Genomic DNA, 18752 nt, shown 5'->3' with positions numbered 1-18752 from the left:
CCCTGCACTTAGGGCTTTCTTAGTATGAGTGAGCAAGTCAGGAAGATGCTCTCCTAAGAATTTCGGATCTTCTTACTCTAAGAAGACGGATCTTCTTACTCTAATTTGAGTCTTCTGATGTGTCATAAAATTGAGTTTGTACAGAAACCAGGCAACTGTCTCCTGTTTTCTAAGTATATGGATTTATTATGGAAAGTTTTGGATAGCCCCAGCAGAGCACTGTCCTATACCTTAAAGGTCCAGCAGCACTTCCTATGCATTACCAGAAATGCTTTGGGGCTAATGTTACATGCACACCATAAGGTACTTTTTGCACTGCATATTTATTGTTTACAGCAAGCAACAGAATTTCTTTTAGAGATTGTACATCGTTAGCTCTTTTATCTGTACCATATCTTATATAACTTGATATCAATGCTTTGAATAAAGAGTTTGTTCCCACTACTTAATGGATGACAGTGGGTTATCCAGTAGTATGTCTCCCACAGTATAGTGCATCAGTTGCAGAGCAGAAGAAAAGTATTTCAACCCTTAACCTATGCAAAGAGGACAATGGATTTTCTTCTAAAAGTTCTTGAAATAAATTTCAAATTCTTTGAAGTGAATGTTTTTCTTAAGAATTTCTGTTTGGTGAAAGTTGTATTTTTGGGTGTGGGGTGGGGAAAAAGGTGTTGTTACCATTTGCTTTTCTCATGGCTTTCTTGCTTCTAATTACACCCCGTACTTCTTCAAGTCTCATGCTGTTCGATTTTTGAAGCTAAGTATCACCAACTGTACAATATGCAGGCCTTCGTCATGCTTTTATGGTCAGAAGTCTTCCTGTATTATATGTGAAATAATAATTCATCTCCTTAAATAACTTCATGCTCCTACCCACCTTTCTACCATGAAGAGAAAATAAACAAAGCTTTAGAAAATATTATGAAATAGTAAAATCCACATGATGAGTAAAATATTAGCAGGGCAATGACCTTTGTGTGGAAACTTCACCATAATCACATTAATTTTGTGTTCATTTCTCTCCAGCATGTCAGAGTTGTATATAAAACCTTGGGCATGTTACAAGATAACTTAGGGTAAACGAAGCAGTTTCACAAACTGATCTGAGTCTCTCCAGATGAGTTTTCAGATATGAGAGGCTTTTCAGAGACACAGGGCTGCTACATTAGGGAGCGTGTTGCTGCTCTCAGGTACCTCATAATCTGGGGAACGTGTTGACTGTGCCCCAGGGGTAGAGCCCTTGTCCCTCCATTGTGCAGACCAAGGCACCTGTGGAGAGAAGCTGTGGCTCTTCCAAAGCCTGTGCCCAGTTCCTTTCTGCAAGAAGCATTGGGTAAGTGCTTGGCAGAATACACTTGCTTCGTTGCATAAATGCAACCATTCTGCACAACTACTGGATCAGGCACAGTGCACTGAAAGTGCAGGTTGCTTCACCTGCTAAAAATAGTATCAGCTTATGCTGAAGCATTTCTGTTTCGTTTTGTTTTTTCGGTGCAATCACCATTACATTGTGGGCACAGTGATTTTTGCACATGTACCTTTTTGCTTTCTATTTTAAAGGTAAAATTATTCTTGGTATTTGGTAAATTTGGACATGTTTCTGAAACACCTCTTTTGCTGTATTCACGTGTTCATTTGAAATACCTGACCACTGTAATGTTTTTGCAGGTAAACCAGTTATGATTGTTACTGAATATATGGAAAATGGTTCCTTGGACAGCTTTCTGCGGGTAAGTGCAATAGATAACTACATGGGGCATGACCATCTCTTGTTCTGAACTTGTTATGAATATGGAGCCACTTTGCTCTGATGTATCATGAGCTCTTGTTGCTCGGTATTTCATTATTTCCACTGGGTTTTGTGTGCATTGTGATCTGCTCAGAAAGCTAGGCAAGGATCTGCTGTTGCATTTTGACTGCTGTCGCTATTATTCCAAAATTAACTAGACTTTTTTGTTTGTTTTATTAATATATCATTTCTATTAAAATAAATCTGGCACACTAAAATTAAGATTATTTTTCTTAGGGCAGAACTACCACTGTAATGCCATTGCGCATTTTAGTTGGCAGCCCGTATGTCTTACAAGTGATTTCCAAAGCAAACGGATTTGTGGAAATGTTATCGGTAAACCAGTAATAGTGAACCAAGGGCCATTTCCCTAAATGTGAACAGTTTAGGGAATAAGCCCTTACATGGGGGTGTTTGAAATGTTTTGATAGCAAGCTTTATTAGCGTGTTTTCTTTCCACAACCTTAGGCATACTGATACTGTTGTTGATTTATCTTTGTTTTCTGTCGAAGTTGGTAGCGAGCCTAAAAAAATTTGAACGCTCCCTGTGTCACCAAGATTTACTTGTGGCAAAACACGAAGTGTAGCAGAAATGAAATCCCTTCTGAGGGGAAACACTAGTTTAATTTTAATTTGTTAGGGCAAACTCAGCTGTCGCTGGGAGACTGCTTTGGTTCTGCCACGGTTGAATGACATTATCCCCCAAATTCATAACACTGATCTAGACGTTTAACCCCAAAAGGGGACATATTGTCAACCTTAGTTTCAGTATGTACTGTATATGTTATGAAGTCCACTGAAGCATGTAAAATACATATAAATAATGTGTCAGTGTATCTGAATGAAATATACCTATACTGAACGATATATATTTTGTTTAGGCTAGAAATCCTTGAAGAAAGTTCTGAGGACAGGAGAATAATTTCTGACTGTAGAAACTGGTTGTTCAGCTTGTTTGGTCATTTGAGTGTGATTTTTTTTTCTCTTTTACTGTTGTTGCATGGAAATATAGATTAAGAACCTTGTGAGTCATTAATATCACAGGCAACACAGGCTGTGTAACCCACTTTATAAATGCCTCTTAAAACTAGTTAGTTTGCCCTCCCCACTGCCACTGAAAGGCTATCTGAGGATCTCATTCCTTTCATGGTTACAAACCTTGTGATTCCTAGCTAAATCTTTTCCAGGGCCTACATAGACCCTCTTGTGTTGGCTCTAGTTAAGGCAGCTTCATAGCAGAGAATTGCTAAGAGTCTTTAATAATAATAAATTTCTTCATTAAAGAGAATTCTGAGAGGATCTTTAAGCATCCTCTGTGCAATATATTTATCTAATGTTTACAGTGCTAACATTGCCCTTAAGTATATTAATCAGAAATGAAATGAATGCAATCAGTCTTGCAGGCTGATTCGTGTGAGCTCACCCTACATGGCAGAGCCAACTCTGATGTATTTAATAAAATTCTGGAAGAAGCAGCAGGAAGAGCTGGAGAGCTGCCCATGATGATACATTTATGGCAATGGAGGATTCATTTGAGAGCTGTTGTAGGTCATACTGTTGTCTTGTTGTCTATGTATCCATATATCAATACCAATGCTTAGTGTTAACAAACACTGTTAGTAAGAGCTAGAAGATTTAAAACATATGTCTAGAAGTATACAATTAGAAATCTGTACATCTGTTGGTTTCTAGGCTAAGTCACATTGTGCTTAAGTAATTTTGTGTTCATGAAGTTGAGGAAAATCTTGAGGAATGAGTTGAAATTTGAGGGGTATTTGAAAACCAATGAATCAAAACAGCATTTGTTACTATTGGGGAAAAAAAAAAAAAAAAGAAAGAAAAAAGTAATAGAAAACTTTCATTAGGCCATTGGATAAGGCTGGGATTTTCACTACCAGTTCCTATGGCCTTTAAGAGAAACTGGACATCTGTTTCCCTAATGTCCTGACATTCCAGTCTCAGGGGCACATGCAACTGAGATTTATGTGCCACTTATATACAAGTCCCATCTAGGAAATTAAAATTCTGATGAGAGCAAGAACAGGAAAACTGAATTTTTATCTGAATTGAAAATCTGTCCCTTTACCCTCAGCTGATGGGGAGATTATTCTCTACAGATCAAAGTAGTTCCATGCGTGGTATTTAACTCTTGATCCCTGACTTGAGCTCTTCACCCAAGGAATTTCTGAGGTCTTATCAAAAATCCTGTGCAAGAAGGAGCACAAACGATCTCTGAAATGACATTTCAAATGTTTTTCAGAAACACGATGCCCAGTTCACAGTCATTCAACTAGTAGGCATGCTTCGGGGGATCGCATCTGGCATGAAATATTTGTCAGATATGGGTTACGTCCATCGAGATCTAGCTGCTCGTAATATCCTCATCAACAGCAACTTGGTGTGCAAAGTCTCCGATTTTGGTCTTTCTCGTGTGCTGGAAGATGACCCCGAAGCTGCGTACACAACAAGGGTGAGTTTCTGTGTTTATCCTTTTAAAATTATTGGTTTTTGTTGTGGCAAAGTTAGTCTGAAAGCTGAGGGAGTCCCTCAGGCTTATACTCTGTGTTGCAGAGGCTATCCAGTCTTGCTTGGCCAGACATAGCATAGCATCAAACATATCATAGCTATATTTGTAGTCATGTCTCAGGGAAGATGGAAGGCAAAAAGCACAGTTTGTGTTGATAGATTAATTTTCTTACAGTGTGCAAAATTTATGGCTTGGTTTCATTCTGCTGAGTGTGTCAAGGAAAGAATACCACAACAGTACACAGTGATGTAAGACTTGATGTGTGCAGATTTTGTCACACTGGTGATTGAACAACTACAGTTTTAAAAAAAATCCCACTCAGGGAAAAAAAAAAAAAAAAAAAAAGCTTTATGATTTTATATCTTCTAGTATGATGGGATGCATGTTTTGATCGGAACATACAGAGATCACTGTTCTGTGAAAGGTACATCAGTGTCATACTTGCTCTTTTACCTCTAACTGAGCAAAAGCTTGAGTAAAACAAGAAAAGAAGTCTTCCTTAACAAAATAATTAAACTTCCCGTGCTTTCTTCTTTTTGGCTACCCCATAGAGTAGCCTGCTTCTTTTTTTTTTTTTTTGGATTTCATCCTGACTGAAAAGCTACCTGTAAGCTACTCTATTTGCTTAGCCAGGAGCCTTAGAAAAAAAACACATTGTCTTCTAAGCACAGCTTTGTTGCACCTCTTGTTCTCAGTTGAATAACACTTCTGTTTTGTTGTGAAAACCTTGAAGGCATACATTTAGCTTCATGTATCTCGATATTACACTGGGATTATGCCCAGTTGTTCACTTAGTGTTATTGCAAGTGGATTTTATTAACTTTAGGAAAAGTGTCATTAATATCCAGTATCTTACTTGAGTGTAATTTGTACTGAAGCTTAGTAATAGTCTCTTCTTCACTGTACCAACCAGATTAGAGTAGAATGTATCAGCAGAATCTTAATATGGGTTTTCTAGGGTTTCCTTCATTCCTGATCTCAGACAAGAGCAATCAATTATTGTGGTAGCGTGCACGCTATCCTCTTCATGACTGAAATAAAATAGTAGGTGAAAAACAAGTTAAGAAACTCTTGTTTGGTTTAACACATGTATCCATACATATATGTACATATATATTCATGTTTATGTGTATTTATCAATCATATCTTCATAATTTACCAGATATGATGACATTGTTCTTTACTTGACCTTTCTGTGCTTTCTTGGATTTTTGATGAGCTTTAGCATGTTGTTAGAAGCAGGCAATGTATACTGCTTTAAAAAAATGTCCACAGAGATCTCACATGATTAATACGAAGAGACTTTAGGTAGGAGAAAGCAGCTTTCATGCTCAGTATATAGGTGCAACATCCATAGTTAAATATTAATACAACAGAGTAGTTCCTTAAGAGAAAATCACCTATAGTTCAACCACAGAGGTCTGTTGCCTTGTCAGATATATTCACCTGACCTCTTCTTAAAAACCTCCTGTGAAAATAATGGGTGTTAGTGTTTCCAAGCTAAACAGTTTCAGGTACACTATACATGTAGTCTAATATTTAACCTTCCTCCCGCAGAACACATGCTTGCTCATAGGCCAGTGATCAGTCCCCTCTTTAAAGCAGCCACTCGCATGGAGATTGACATGCTCTTCACACACATTCCTCCAATCTTTTCTTCTCTAAGCATTTTTCCAAACTTGACTGTTCTTGCTGGTCTTGTTCAGACTCTGCATGTTTACATTTTCCTTAAGTGCAATGCCCAAAATTGGATAGAATCAATCCCTAGCACCAGCCATAGCATGAAGCTCTTGCTTCATACACATGCAATTTCTGTTAGTATCTTCATGAGTTAGGACTCTGTATTTCTCCTCCCACCCCCAGCACAACTTAACCTTGTGACACATGCCTTTGTCAGACTTGAATGGTGAATTTTCACGTTCCAAAATTCATCCAGGCATGCAAACTGATCTATAATTTAGTAACTGCATTTTGTGTACTCACATGAAGAGCTGAGGATACCTTTGAGTCGTAGTTAACCTGAATGAAAAAAGTTGTATAGACAGAAAAACTGGCTTCCCAACAAACTGCGTAGCATACGGCTGCATAAGAGAGGTGGACTTCCATAAAAATTGAGTGCACATAAATGGTTTATACCCCTGGGTGGGCTACAGCAAACCAGGGTGCACAAGGTGTCACTGTTTTCTGCCAGTGTTACATCTAAATTTCCTGTGACCAAGTGCAGTGTTGAAATTTTTTTTCTTCTTCTCTTTCTGACACCTATTTTCTAAGCCTACCTTCCTATTTACATTTAGATAATGAAATGCAATGGAAAGAAACTGTTTTGTGAAGTGTATTCATCTGTGTTCAGTAAACTCCATCTGGCATTTATGGTGTATATGCGAACTGCTGCAGGGAGATGCTCAGATAATTACAACCTTCAAATACAACCTAGGGCAATTTAATTTCCTTCAAAAGTAGTCACTGAATATACCTCAGCCACGTCTTGGCTCTGAGAGAAGGACAAGGGTATTTGCTGCTTGTCTCTCTGATCTAATGTCCTTTGAAGTGAATGTCATACACACGTCCAGGTAGCGTGTCCCTGAGGTTTGTTTGGTCCCCAGCTTAAAAAAATGGTAATCACAAGCATGAAAGCACTCCACAGGGCACGTTTTCTCTCAGTTGGATATGTCCTAAATGTGTTTAAGACCTGGGGTGTTCCTGTTGTACCTTCTGGTGATGCTCAGCTGCCTCTGACCACTGCCCTAAGTGCCCTGTGAGACAGCACTGTGAGCCACTGGCAGAAAGCTGGGCAATTCATGGTCCCTACTGATAAGTAGGATCTTTGAAGAAAGAAAAACAAAAGCATGATATAGCCACATTTCCAAATGTTCAAACATTAAACATGGTGTATCACAATCCTAGTTCTTTGTTTAATGTCAGAAGTACTAGGTAAATTTATAGACATAGTTCTGAAGATAAATCTTTTATGTATTTAGCTTCCTCTTCTGCCCCTACTTTCTATCTGGAAATGTCAAAGCCTGGGAATGATTACATCATTTTAATTCATAGTTGCAATGCTGGATTGGTATACCCCAAAAAGCCCAGTCAGCCCTTTAGACTTTCATAAAACATTGACTGGGTGGAATTTTACTTTGTTCTGTTCTCAGAAGCTGTGTCTGAAGTTTTGCCTAACAGATATAATGTTTCCTTTTTCAATACACAATCTATGATATTCATGCTATTGTACAAGAGCTCTGAAGCACAAAGATCACAGGTGTATCTATGAAATACGGGGAATCAGGATTTATAAGAAAACTTTTCTACCTGGCAGGGTCATAATTTAGCTCCTGAATTACTGTCACTGCTTTCATATCACAAAAGGCCTTCAGCAGCCTGAGGTCTGCCTGCTTACAGAAGCAGAAGCCGGTGTCTGTGGCAGGCTGACTAAATGTGCCAGAGGGGATGTACTGTAATTATCTATGTTCTCCATACCTATTCGATTTTAATTGAAAGGCCAAGGCTGTATTAAAATTGTCATTGTCAAAGTGATCTTTTCTATTCTTATTATTTTTAGATTTCTGTATGACAAGTGGGTGGACTAATCATACAGTATGAACTGGAAGTAAATTTAAGCCATCACATATGTAGAAGGACTGTAATTATCTCTCTCAAAGGCATAATATTTGGGTAATCAGTAGATGAATTTAGACTATTTAAGTTCATCCTTGGGCACATCAGTGGTGTTCATGGCATCTCAATGTAAATGCTGTCCAGTTACAATATTTGCATGCATAACCCACTTCGCCTTAAATCTGCCTGACTCAAGAAGTATTGTACTTTGGTGACAAGTACCTTGATAACCATGTCCCCAGGTAACCGTGCCGGAGCAGGGAGAGCACAGCAAGGCACTGCTCTCTGGCGTGCCAAAGGAAGTGCTCTGTTGAGAAAAGCCCTTGCACTGCACCTGTTATTGCAACTTCTTTTTGCCAGAAGTTATTTGTGGCTCATTCCTTTTTTTCTGAATGTGCAAACACAGTAATGCCGACCAAATCTGCTGAGGAATGTCGCCAAAAAAAAAAAAAACAATAACAAAACAAACAAAAACTACCACAAATTCTCTTCTCTGATAAGCACATCAGAGAGAAGCAGTGCTCTGTTATCATTTACCACTTGAGAAGGAAGGAGTTAGATTCAAGATAAAATATTAATTAGTAAGGGATGAAGCAGTAGGGTCATGTAATTTTCAGGTGCTTATGAGGGTAAGCCAGGCTCATCTCACTCACATGAAACCATCTTGCTCAGCAGTAGTAAGGTGTCTCCTGAATAGCCAAAGTCTTCAGGTAGTTAATTAAAGCGAGGGTTTTATCTTTAGCTTTTCCTGCAAAAGTTGTTCTAATTTTTCTGTTAGAACCTGTTTGTCTTGATTCTTTTCTCTCTAGGCCTGTGGCTGAGAGGCCTGTGGCAGTCACCCCGTACAGGAGATAAATCACAGTACTGGGAGGGGTGCAAAGGCCTGGAAACAGCTGCCTTGTGCCAGTGTGCTAGGCGTGCGAGAAATAAAGTGGGGACTCAGCTTGAGACGAATTACACTGAAAAGCCAGATACTGTAGGAATCACAGCTCCATCTAGAGCAGATAAAACCTTCAGTTGCTGCTGGCTTACTAATTTCAAACCCTGAGAGTGGCTTTGTGACCTAGGCTGCCTGGGATTTGGAACTGTAATAACAAACTCCAGCCATCCCTAATACCAAGGCTTTCTTTCTTCCCAGATTCAGACAGCTTATCTGCCCTCATGCTAAGCATATCCTTAAAGGGAGACCATGACAAAAATATATACAGCTTGCATTTATCCTCAGAAAATAATCAGCAAATGTATTGCCACTAACTAATGATTTGTGCACATGTAAATTTCTCTTTATAAGCCCATTTTAAACAAATGTGAGTAAACCTTTTTCCTAGGCAATAAGCCTAGATAGATTTATATATATATATATATATATATGTATAGGCTTATATAGATAATATTTTTTTTTCTTCAGCAAGTTTGTCTTACCTGTTGTATGTTCCCCAGAAGTCCTGATTTTGAAGAGTAGGAGCTGATAATATTAGAGCGTCAGATTTTCCACTAGAAGATAAGGAATAGCAATATCATAGAATGCTTTGAGTTGGAAGTGACCTTGAAGATCACCAAGTTCCAACTTCCCCCTGCCATGGGCAGGGACACGTTCTGCTAGACCACTGGCCCAAAGCCCCATCCAACCTGGCCTTGAACACTTCCATGGATGGGACATCCAGAGTACCTCTTGGCAGCCTATTCTAGTACTCACCGACCTTGTATTGAAGAATTTCTTCCTAATATCTAATCTAAACCTACCCTCTTTTAGCTTACAACTGTTACCTTTGTCCTGTTACTACGTTTCTTGACAGAGTCCCTTCCTATCTTTCCTGCAGGCCTCTCCTAAGTCTTGGAAGGCCTCGATAAGGTCTACCCAGAGCCTTCTCTTCTCTAGGCTAAATAACTCCAGCTTTGTCAGCTTTTCTTCATAGGTGCTACAGCCCTCTGATCTGAAATACGGCCCTCCTCTGGAACTGCTCTAACAAGTCTGTCTTTCATTTTTTGGGGGCACCGGAGTCTCGATGGGGTCTCAGGAGAGAAGAGTAGAGGGGGAGAATCACCTTCTTCAACTTGCTAGCTACACTAGTTTTGATGCAGCCCAGAATAAAGTTGGCTTTGTGGGCTGCAAGCAGACATTCACTGGCTCATGTCACACTTTTTATCAGCCAGTATCCCAAATCGTTCTCCGCAGGTCTTCTCTCTATCCACTCTTCACCCAACCTGTATTCATGTTTGGGATTGCCCCAGCCCATTTGCAGGACCTTGCACTTGGCCTTGTTGAACTTCATGAGATTTGCACAGGCCCACCTCTCAGGTCTCTCCAGGTCTCTTTGGATGGCATCCCTTCTCTCTAGCGGCTTGACAGCACCACACAGCTTGGTGTCGTTGGCAAACTTGCTGAGGGAATACTCAATCCAACTGTCCATGTCGCCAACAAAGATGTTAACACCGGACACAGTACAGGCCATTGAGGGACACAGCTTGTCTTAACCACCAATGTTGTAACCCCATCATCAGGTATGATTTGCCCATTTGCCCATAAAGAAGACTAAATTGTATGAAAACCTAATAGACATACAATATGTAACAAGACATACAAGTAGGGTTTCTTAGCACTTACAGCAGTTTTTAGAGTAGTAATCATTATATTAATTTTAAATATAGAGAGACTGGGGAAAGAGTGTAACAAACAAGAGATGGATAAAGAAAGAAGTAGGAAAACTTAGTGTTCTAGCTCCGAATATGTGGTCTAGGAGAAAGTATTCAGTTTTGTTTATGCAAAGATAATTAATGTAAGATATCTTCAATCCTGACAAAGAAGAAAATGGAAGAGGTGCTACATGTTCAAATGAGATGTGTATTTAAAACGGTGGAGATAAGCGAGAAGGAATTTTCTTACGCTGAATGACCACATGTTTTTGGAATTGCAAATAGATTTCTTAAATCACAGTAAGCCTTAACATTTTCAAAGGTAATAGTGATAGAACATCATGCATTTAGATTGGTATGACTCTTCAGATTTTTCTACATATATTGATATTTGAACATCTGCTAAAATGTGTGTGCTACATAGTCCTTTGGGAGGAATTGTTTTTGTGTTAAAATGCTTATGTGTCTAAAAAATATTTACCAGAACTTTGCTTGCTGTTCTTGCTCTTAAATTATTCATGAAATGAGTCAACAAAGTCCCCTTTTAAATACAAAGAGAAGATTGACGTTTTTATGACAAATTGGAAAGCAGAATAGCAAAATTACAGTTTTTATACTATGATCAGCGATAGTTGATTTCTTTTTTAGTTACATTTTAATACTCTTCTTATTTTACTCTTGTTTATAGTAATGCTACGTGTGTCTGCAGAGTTGTATAGAGTTGCAGCTAAGACTTAGCAAAAAAAAAAAAAAAGTATTTTCTTGTAGCGGAGTTGATGTACTTACATTTTTTTAACTAAAACAAACACAGACAAAAGAACTTTGTTTCATTGAGCTTATAATCTTCCTTACCCTGCAATAAGGAAGTTCTAAAATACTTGGAGACTAATTAACATCACTTTGTGTAAATGTTTTTCTCCAATTGTATAAATGACTTCCTACAGGATTATAAAGGCCTTCTATCAAAAATGATATTTCCTGCCCTTACACAAAGTGCTCATGTTCTGGCCACAAGCACATTTTTCCATGTGGCATCTGACAATCATTTCTCTACAGTTCAGCAAGTAAGGTTCCATTTTCACATCTTAACACAAAATTGAAAAAGCGAGCCTGAAGCCACCCACGGAAATTCAAATTTCAGGACAGTAGGATTCTGAGTATTCCGAAGTGATACTTCTGTGTTTCAGAAAACCAGCTATTATGCCAATGTAAGAAAAACAGCATCACTATTTACTGCCTCAAGGACTTTCTTATGTGGAACATCGTAAGTTTATGTTCTGCCATCTCTCTTTTGAAAATGTAGCCAAAGCAATTGCTGGACAATGAGGCGCAACTTGGCTTACATTGCCATGGGTCCACTGAGGATACTTTTTCCCTTATCTCAGTTTCTGTCCATTTAGGTGGAACAGTTTGCTTCCCAGCAGTGCTGATGTCTCCAGGCACAAGGGAAGGAATCAGCAGAGGTGAGGCAAGGCTTGGGACTTGTCTGCAGGTTGCTCCACTGCCATGTTAGCAGCAAGGATCAACAGTTCTCTCCACCTGACCAGGAAGTCAAAACTTCTCTCCAACTAAACATCAGTGTTGATCTCTTTTATGACCTGCTGCTTGTGCAGCCTTTCTGCTACACTTGGACTCTGCTCAGACTTGCAAATGACTTCTGAGCCTGTGGGATGAGTGGTAGATGTTGTCTTGCCTTGGAAGCTCTTCCTATTTCTGGTGGTGGGGTTTTGTTCTTATAAGTTTAGGATCTGGTTTTCCCTCTAGTATTCACATTTCTTATTGCATGACCTGTTGAAGGAGAAGAAAACAAAGTTCAGTCTACTATACACGTAGAAAAAAAAGGTTGAAGTGGCACTGATTTCTTTGTCATCCCAACATCTTAAAGGGCAAATTGATTTTAAAACACTGGCACACAGGAGAACTTTGCAATTTCAGCTGTGCCTTGGACTCACTGAGGGATTCTGGACCTTTATAAAATGCATATACCGTTGTTTCTCAATAGGGTATGAGAAAAACAAAATCATTGTTATGCTCTTGGTACCGTTATACAGCAGCACTGGGAATTATGAATAACATATGATGAATAGAAAATATACTTTTTGTGACTAAAGGACATTTCATTATAGATTTCCCCGTCTGAAAGTGACAGACGTTGGGCTCTGTAGCCTGGCTTCTTTGATGAAACAGTGTTTTGAAATACCCCTGTGTATTTTCTCTGTCCTATTTGTTGGTCCACAAGTAATGTGGAAATCCAGTTTTTACCTAATGGTCACGATTTTGTGTGAAATGCAGGTTTGTCTTTTGGTTAAGGTAGGGAGTCTGCTAAAGAGTTTGATTAAAAAAAAATAAATAAATATATATATATATAAAGTATATATACCAGGTTATATCCTTTCCCTGACCTTTGCCAAGCTTCTAAGACATATCTGGTGACATTTTGGAGGTCTAAATTGCAGCCTGAGCAAAATGCACCAGTGTTTCTTACATTTAAGTGAATTTGAGCAATTTTAACTGTGAAATTGCAGATGGTTAGGCTCTGACGTGGGCTGTCTTCAGGTTTCTAATGAATGCTTCATGTCCGCATTTCTATTGTTAACCAGGCTAGTTGAACTAAAATTTGTAAGTGTATGTCTGCCCTCAGTGCAGGTACACTTTATGGAAGCGTAGGCAAAGTCTTTATGCTTTATTTCTTGTTACGTAATAGAATATTTCCACTGAATCGCGGAAGTAATAGCACTCCTTTCCCACACAGGTTATGGTGAAGTTAGGTGCGTGATCTGACTCTAGTATAAAGAGGTTTGCAGAGGTACCTCAAATAGCTACAGGCTAGTGTGATACCTTCAGAGAACATCTCTCTATATGTTGTACATCCCTGGAACTGGAAACAACTTTAAATTCTCACAATTTTCTTCATTCAAATATATTCACTTCAGATTGCCTTAAGCAGGAAGCTTTACACTGCTGTCTTTTTGGACCTTTTTTTTTCCCCTGTGTGACCCACAAATCAGAGTCTTAAAGCCCTCTGTCAAATCTGGCACCACTGGAAACTGTCTCTTCCCTCTAATTCTCACATTGCAGAATTAGCCCAAGGCTGCTTGTGTGCATTTTACCAATTTGACCTATGGCACCAAGTAGTGGCGATAAACAGAGAGACAGGTTCCTCTAACTAATAAAATATTAATTGTAATGGTAGCTTTAATTCTGTTCAAGATTACATAATTTAATCTTGAATGGTTTTCTTCTATCATGACTGTAAAAAAAAAAAATAAAGTTTAAAACCACTTTCTCAGATGGCATTTTTTTTACTCTCCTCCCAGCACAAACACCACCATCTAAATCTCTCTTTCTCTGACTGTCTCTGCAGGCTTTGCCTAGAGCGGGCAATTTTTTCTGTGCAAAGGGATCTAGGATGTAAGCAAGGGCCTGGTACTAACCTTTTCATCCTTATTCTGTAGACTATCTCACCAATATTTCCCAAACATTTTATAACTGAAAATCAACCATTGTAAAGTTTCAATTTTTGTCGGTGTATTATACTCTATGTAAATATATATGTGTATATATACTTATGTACGTGCATGCAGTATGTATACTATACTACATATCTATAGCTTCAATAGGTTTTGCACTGTAATGTATTTTACTCTGTATAGCGTCCAAGATACTATCATGACAAATGGAAATAGCATTTTCCACCTTACGCTGTTGTTTTTTTTAAACACTTATATAATGATAATCTCAGAGATGCATTTAAAATATCCCATTGTACCAAATTCTATTCATTGTATCACAGTCAAATGGACTTTTTTATTTGATTTTGCTCCCAGGGGGGCAAGATTCCTATCCGATGGACATCGCCAGAAGCCATAGCATACCGGAAGTTCACATCAGCCAGTGATGCGTGGAGCTATGGGATTGTTCTCTGGGAGGTGATGTCTTACGGAGAAAGACCATACTGGGAGATGTCCAACCAGGATGTGAGTATGCTGTTATCTGAGTTATGTTCTCAAACAGAGGATCAGACTGTGAAAGTAAGTGAAGCATAATGAAACCAGGTGGCTCTGAGTTTTTGACATTGAAGATGATTTAGAAATGAAAATTTGCACATGTCCCTGGTCAGGTAAAAGTTCCTATGAACTTAACAAAAAGCTAACATCTTTTTAACAGGATATTTTGGACCTCTGTAGGAGCAAACTAAGAGGATTTTATCACTCTGGTGGTTTTCTGTAGGATGATTCAAACAGTTCCACTGCAATGATGTCATTCTCTTTTACATTCCTTTTCTTATTGTTAGAAAGCCCTCCTAATTTCTGTGGATGCCCTTTGGTTCCACTTCTATAATATTACATAGAAGTTTTCCATAAATGTCAAATACACAGAATAAATTGCTCTTGGAGTCTGTGAAAAAGAGAAGCAGAGCATTTCTACTAAGAGTTTAATAAAACCAAAATACTTCTGGAAGTAATCAACGGATAAAATAGAGAAGTAGAGTATTTGATTAAAAGACTTCCAATAAAGGCTTCTTTGCAACATTAGTGAACTGTCCAAGTCTGCAATCCAAACGATTAATGTATCTCTCACAGTATTTCTGCAAGAAGCTTAACATTTCTCAAAATAAGATTTTTCTTATGGCTGTTTTTTGATGGTGCCTCACTAATCCTAGATTTATTCCATAGGAGTTATGAACCAAGTTCACTAACATGCACAGATTTTCCAAAGGGTTGGCATATGTCATTGCTAGTACATATAGAACATAGCATTCAAGAAAGTCACTAACATAGTTGTAATCACACATTGTTTATGTTACTTTATATGAAATACTCTCTCTCTCTCTCTCTCTCTCTCTCTCCCTCCCTCTCTTTCTCTCCATATATATATATATTTCTCTTTTGAAATGAGTACCTCTGGAATGCAAGTCTGCAGCAAGCTCTATATTTCTTTTAATTAGCCATGAAAGCTTTACAATTGTTGGTGGAGATTAATGAATTGTGTTACATAGGCTGATGTACTAGTGGAATGCCTTTCATAATAGCTGTTCACACTGAAATCAGAAACAGAAATATTAATCCACTTATGTGTTTTGGCTTCATGACTGTTTTAACTGTAGATTTTTTCTTATCCCTGTTCTGATTCAGAATAGTTTTTTCCTGCTTTTTTGATTAACTGATCCAGATAAAGCAGAAAGGATAACAAAATAGTCCTTTATCATTTTCTACTTAGAATATGTTGGTTTTTTTGACTCATGGTGCAAAAGATATAGTAGGACTGATCAAGAGGCCTTGTAGTCTTGTGAAAAACTTATAATCAAGAAGTTCAATAACATTGTAAATACTAGACTAAATTTTGTTTTGTCAAATGACAGTTTTGATCTTATTGACCCTGCATCTAGATAAATGACAAAGGAAATGGGGCTGCACTGCCTAGTAGGAAGTATATAGTTACCTCATGGTATGTTTATAAAGTATTTCCTGACACTGTGAGATTAATTACAGACTCACTTCTCTACCTGACTTTCTACCTTTCAGTGCAGGGACTCCGTTGAGTTGGCCGGTCTTCTGCTGCATGCAGTGTCCACTGGAGAGTGTGGGACACATGTTGCTAAGGATCATTGGTATTCAAGACCTTTTGAAGTTTGGCATATTTAAGCAGAGATCTTATTAACTATAGCTTTTATTTACAGAGTTAGTTCAGTCAAATGTGAGCTTTGGAGATCTTTTTTAGACTCTCACCTTCCTCAAAGTCACATACTGTATCTTAACACGCCTACAGCCCTTTTTGTATGCCTAATTTACTGCCTGGTTTACTTTGCAGATAAACCAAGAGCATTGCACTGCAAGACAATTAGTGAATAAACACATTTGTTTAAACACAGAATGTCCATGTTAATGTGATTCACAGAACAGATAAAAACAAGTTGATGTAAGTGCCTCCAAGTTCTCAAAAACTTTTATCCTTGTGCAGGTAATTAAGGCTGTTGATGAAGGGTACCGCTTGCCACCACCTATGGACTGCCCAGCTGCCTTGTATCAGCTGATGCTGGACTGCTGGCAGAAAGACAGAAACAACAGACCCAAGTTCGAGCAGATTGTCAGCATCCTGGATAAACTGATCCGTAATCCCAGCAGTCTGAAAATAATCACCAACGCGGCAGCAAGGTGACATATTATATTTTACATTACACATGTCTAAATGTCTGTGATTTCTTCATCTTCCATTTCTTCACCCACTTCTTCAACTTCTAACCATAGCTGTTTGCAATCTTGAAGGCTACAAGAAGCTTTCTGGTTGTACATTTGGGAGAATTATTCAATATTATTTTATTATTGCTGGTATTTTTATTACTGATGTACTAAGATTTACTCAAATATTGTAAAGCTGGTATTTTATGGTTGTGAAATCCATTATAAGACTGAGCAGAGGTTTGTGAGAGAGACACAGACAAAAGATGTCATCTTGTAATCTTCCTTTTTCCTCGTCTGATCTTATGCGGTGCTTTAAGTGCTTAGTGTTTGATAGGTCACAGCCAGCCGTGTTCCTAAGTATTGTTCTGAATTGGGTCCAAATATATCATACACTCTTACACTTTGCTCTGACAAGTCACCTAAGTTTAATCATATGAATAATCTTATTGTTTTCATTAAGACTAACAAAATTAAAGATGCAGTTACATTCCTTGTTTGATAAATACCTTAGCTAGGAATTCATTTCCAATCCATGCAATATTCCTAATTGCATTAAAAACATTCATTTATTATTCTGGTTATTCAATACACTCTGGAACATCTCTATGATGAGATAAGAATGATCTTGTTGAGAGAAAATGAAGAGTGTGTTGACACCTAAGGATGTAATGAGGATGTGGCGAAATAAGAGCTTTGGTTTAGCAGGGTTTAAGTGAATTGTTTTTTTTAATGCACAAAATATACTTTCACTTCAGTGATCTGAAGAGATGTGACATTATTTTTAGCACAAATACTATTGAAAAAAATCCTCAAAGCAGACAGAGTTGGGGGAAATGCACACTTCTCTGCTGCTTCAGACCCAGGTCTTGGAGGGCTGTGTCAGGGGACAGACCAGGGTCTGCCATGAGGCAAGCTTTCCAAATGAAGGCAACAAAACACTCTTCCCAGACCTTTATGTCTGGCACAACTCATTTCTTGTCACAGCAGTGTAACGGGAAAGCGCAGAGGGAAACAGAGGTAAGGCAGTGCAGCTTGGAGAGCTGCACTAGGCCTTGGGCTGCTGGTCAGGTTGCATAGGCCTTGCCTCCTTTTTCCCATATCCAGCATTGTGCCGCATCCTGAGCTAGAGGCTGGCCGATCTCATCGCCTCCTGCTGCCACACCAGAGGCGTCAGAAGGAAAGCAGATCTGGGAGGAGGAAGGCAGCCATGCTAATGGGCTTTGCTACTAGAAATATATAATGAGAGAAGGCTGCTTGCACAGTAATTACATTTAATAATTTAACTGGTGAGCATTTAACACACATTAAACCAACATGCTTAGCATGGCAGTTATTTCTGTTTCCTGCTAGGTGACAGCTTGTAAAATGCATTGTTCCTTAAAAACTAAAAGCTAAAGTTCCTTAAGCATTGTCTTCTCAGTCAAGCAGATTTCTTCTAAACATCTTGCACCCCCATTTGGGAAATGATTGGTGCAAATAATTGTTTTGCAGGGATATACTGGAGCAGTCTGCTGGATTAGGGGAGCAGGGAATCATGAGTACCATTTTGGTTTGGGGTTACCAGTTCAGAGCGAGTAAAAACTAATATCCTTAGCAAGGCCTAAATTCAGTCTGAGTCGTGCCCAGGAGCACTGCACCATTGCTCTCTCCTGCCTTACCATCTTTGCTCCAATGTCATGATCTGTTTTACTGGCACAGGCAGCAGTGGCGGTGGCCCTGTCCTGCTGCGATGCTTGTGGGGAAGGAACATAGAGGACTTCTTACAGCTACTTTAAGTGAGTTCCGAGCAAAATGCTCCTGGTGACAGGCTGATGCGCATTTCTGAGGGAAATGTCAAAGGTGGTTTCTATTCTCTTCCCTCCTTCCCTTGCTGCTGTCGGTTGTTATTTGAGGCTGTAGTACTCCCACTGCACCTTTCCCCATACCCAAAGTAAGCAATTAATCTAAATTATGGAGGTCCCAGCTCTCTTTTACCCATGTCTGCGCTGCTACTGGAAGAATGCTAGAG

General features: G+C 38.7%; 1 protein-coding gene across 4 annotated transcripts in view; it reads left to right on the top strand.

The window, feature by feature from the left end:
- EPHA3 (EPH receptor A3) overlaps nucleotides 1-18752 on the top strand; it is a 213255-nt gene that overhangs the window by 180821 nt on the left and 13682 nt on the right. For all 4 annotated transcript variants that reach the window (XM_068692986.1, XM_068692985.1, XM_068692987.1 and 1 more), the window contains 4 exons: nucleotides 1669-1730; nucleotides 4050-4259; nucleotides 14390-14539; nucleotides 16524-16717. In XM_068692986.1, coding sequence (XP_068549087.1) covers nucleotides 1669-1730; nucleotides 4050-4259; nucleotides 14390-14539; nucleotides 16524-16717 — 616 coding nt within the window. The remainder of the gene's footprint in view (nucleotides 1-1668; nucleotides 1731-4049; nucleotides 4260-14389; nucleotides 14540-16523; nucleotides 16718-18752) is intronic.

The sequence above is a fragment of the Anas acuta genome, chromosome 1, assembly GCF_963932015.1.
Source record: "Anas acuta chromosome 1, bAnaAcu1.1, whole genome shotgun sequence".
Classification (NCBI taxonomy): domain Eukaryota; kingdom Metazoa; phylum Chordata; class Aves; order Anseriformes; family Anatidae; genus Anas; species Anas acuta.
The sequence above is the reverse complement of the archived record's forward strand: the minus strand, read 5'-3'. Positions and strand labels throughout refer to the sequence as shown.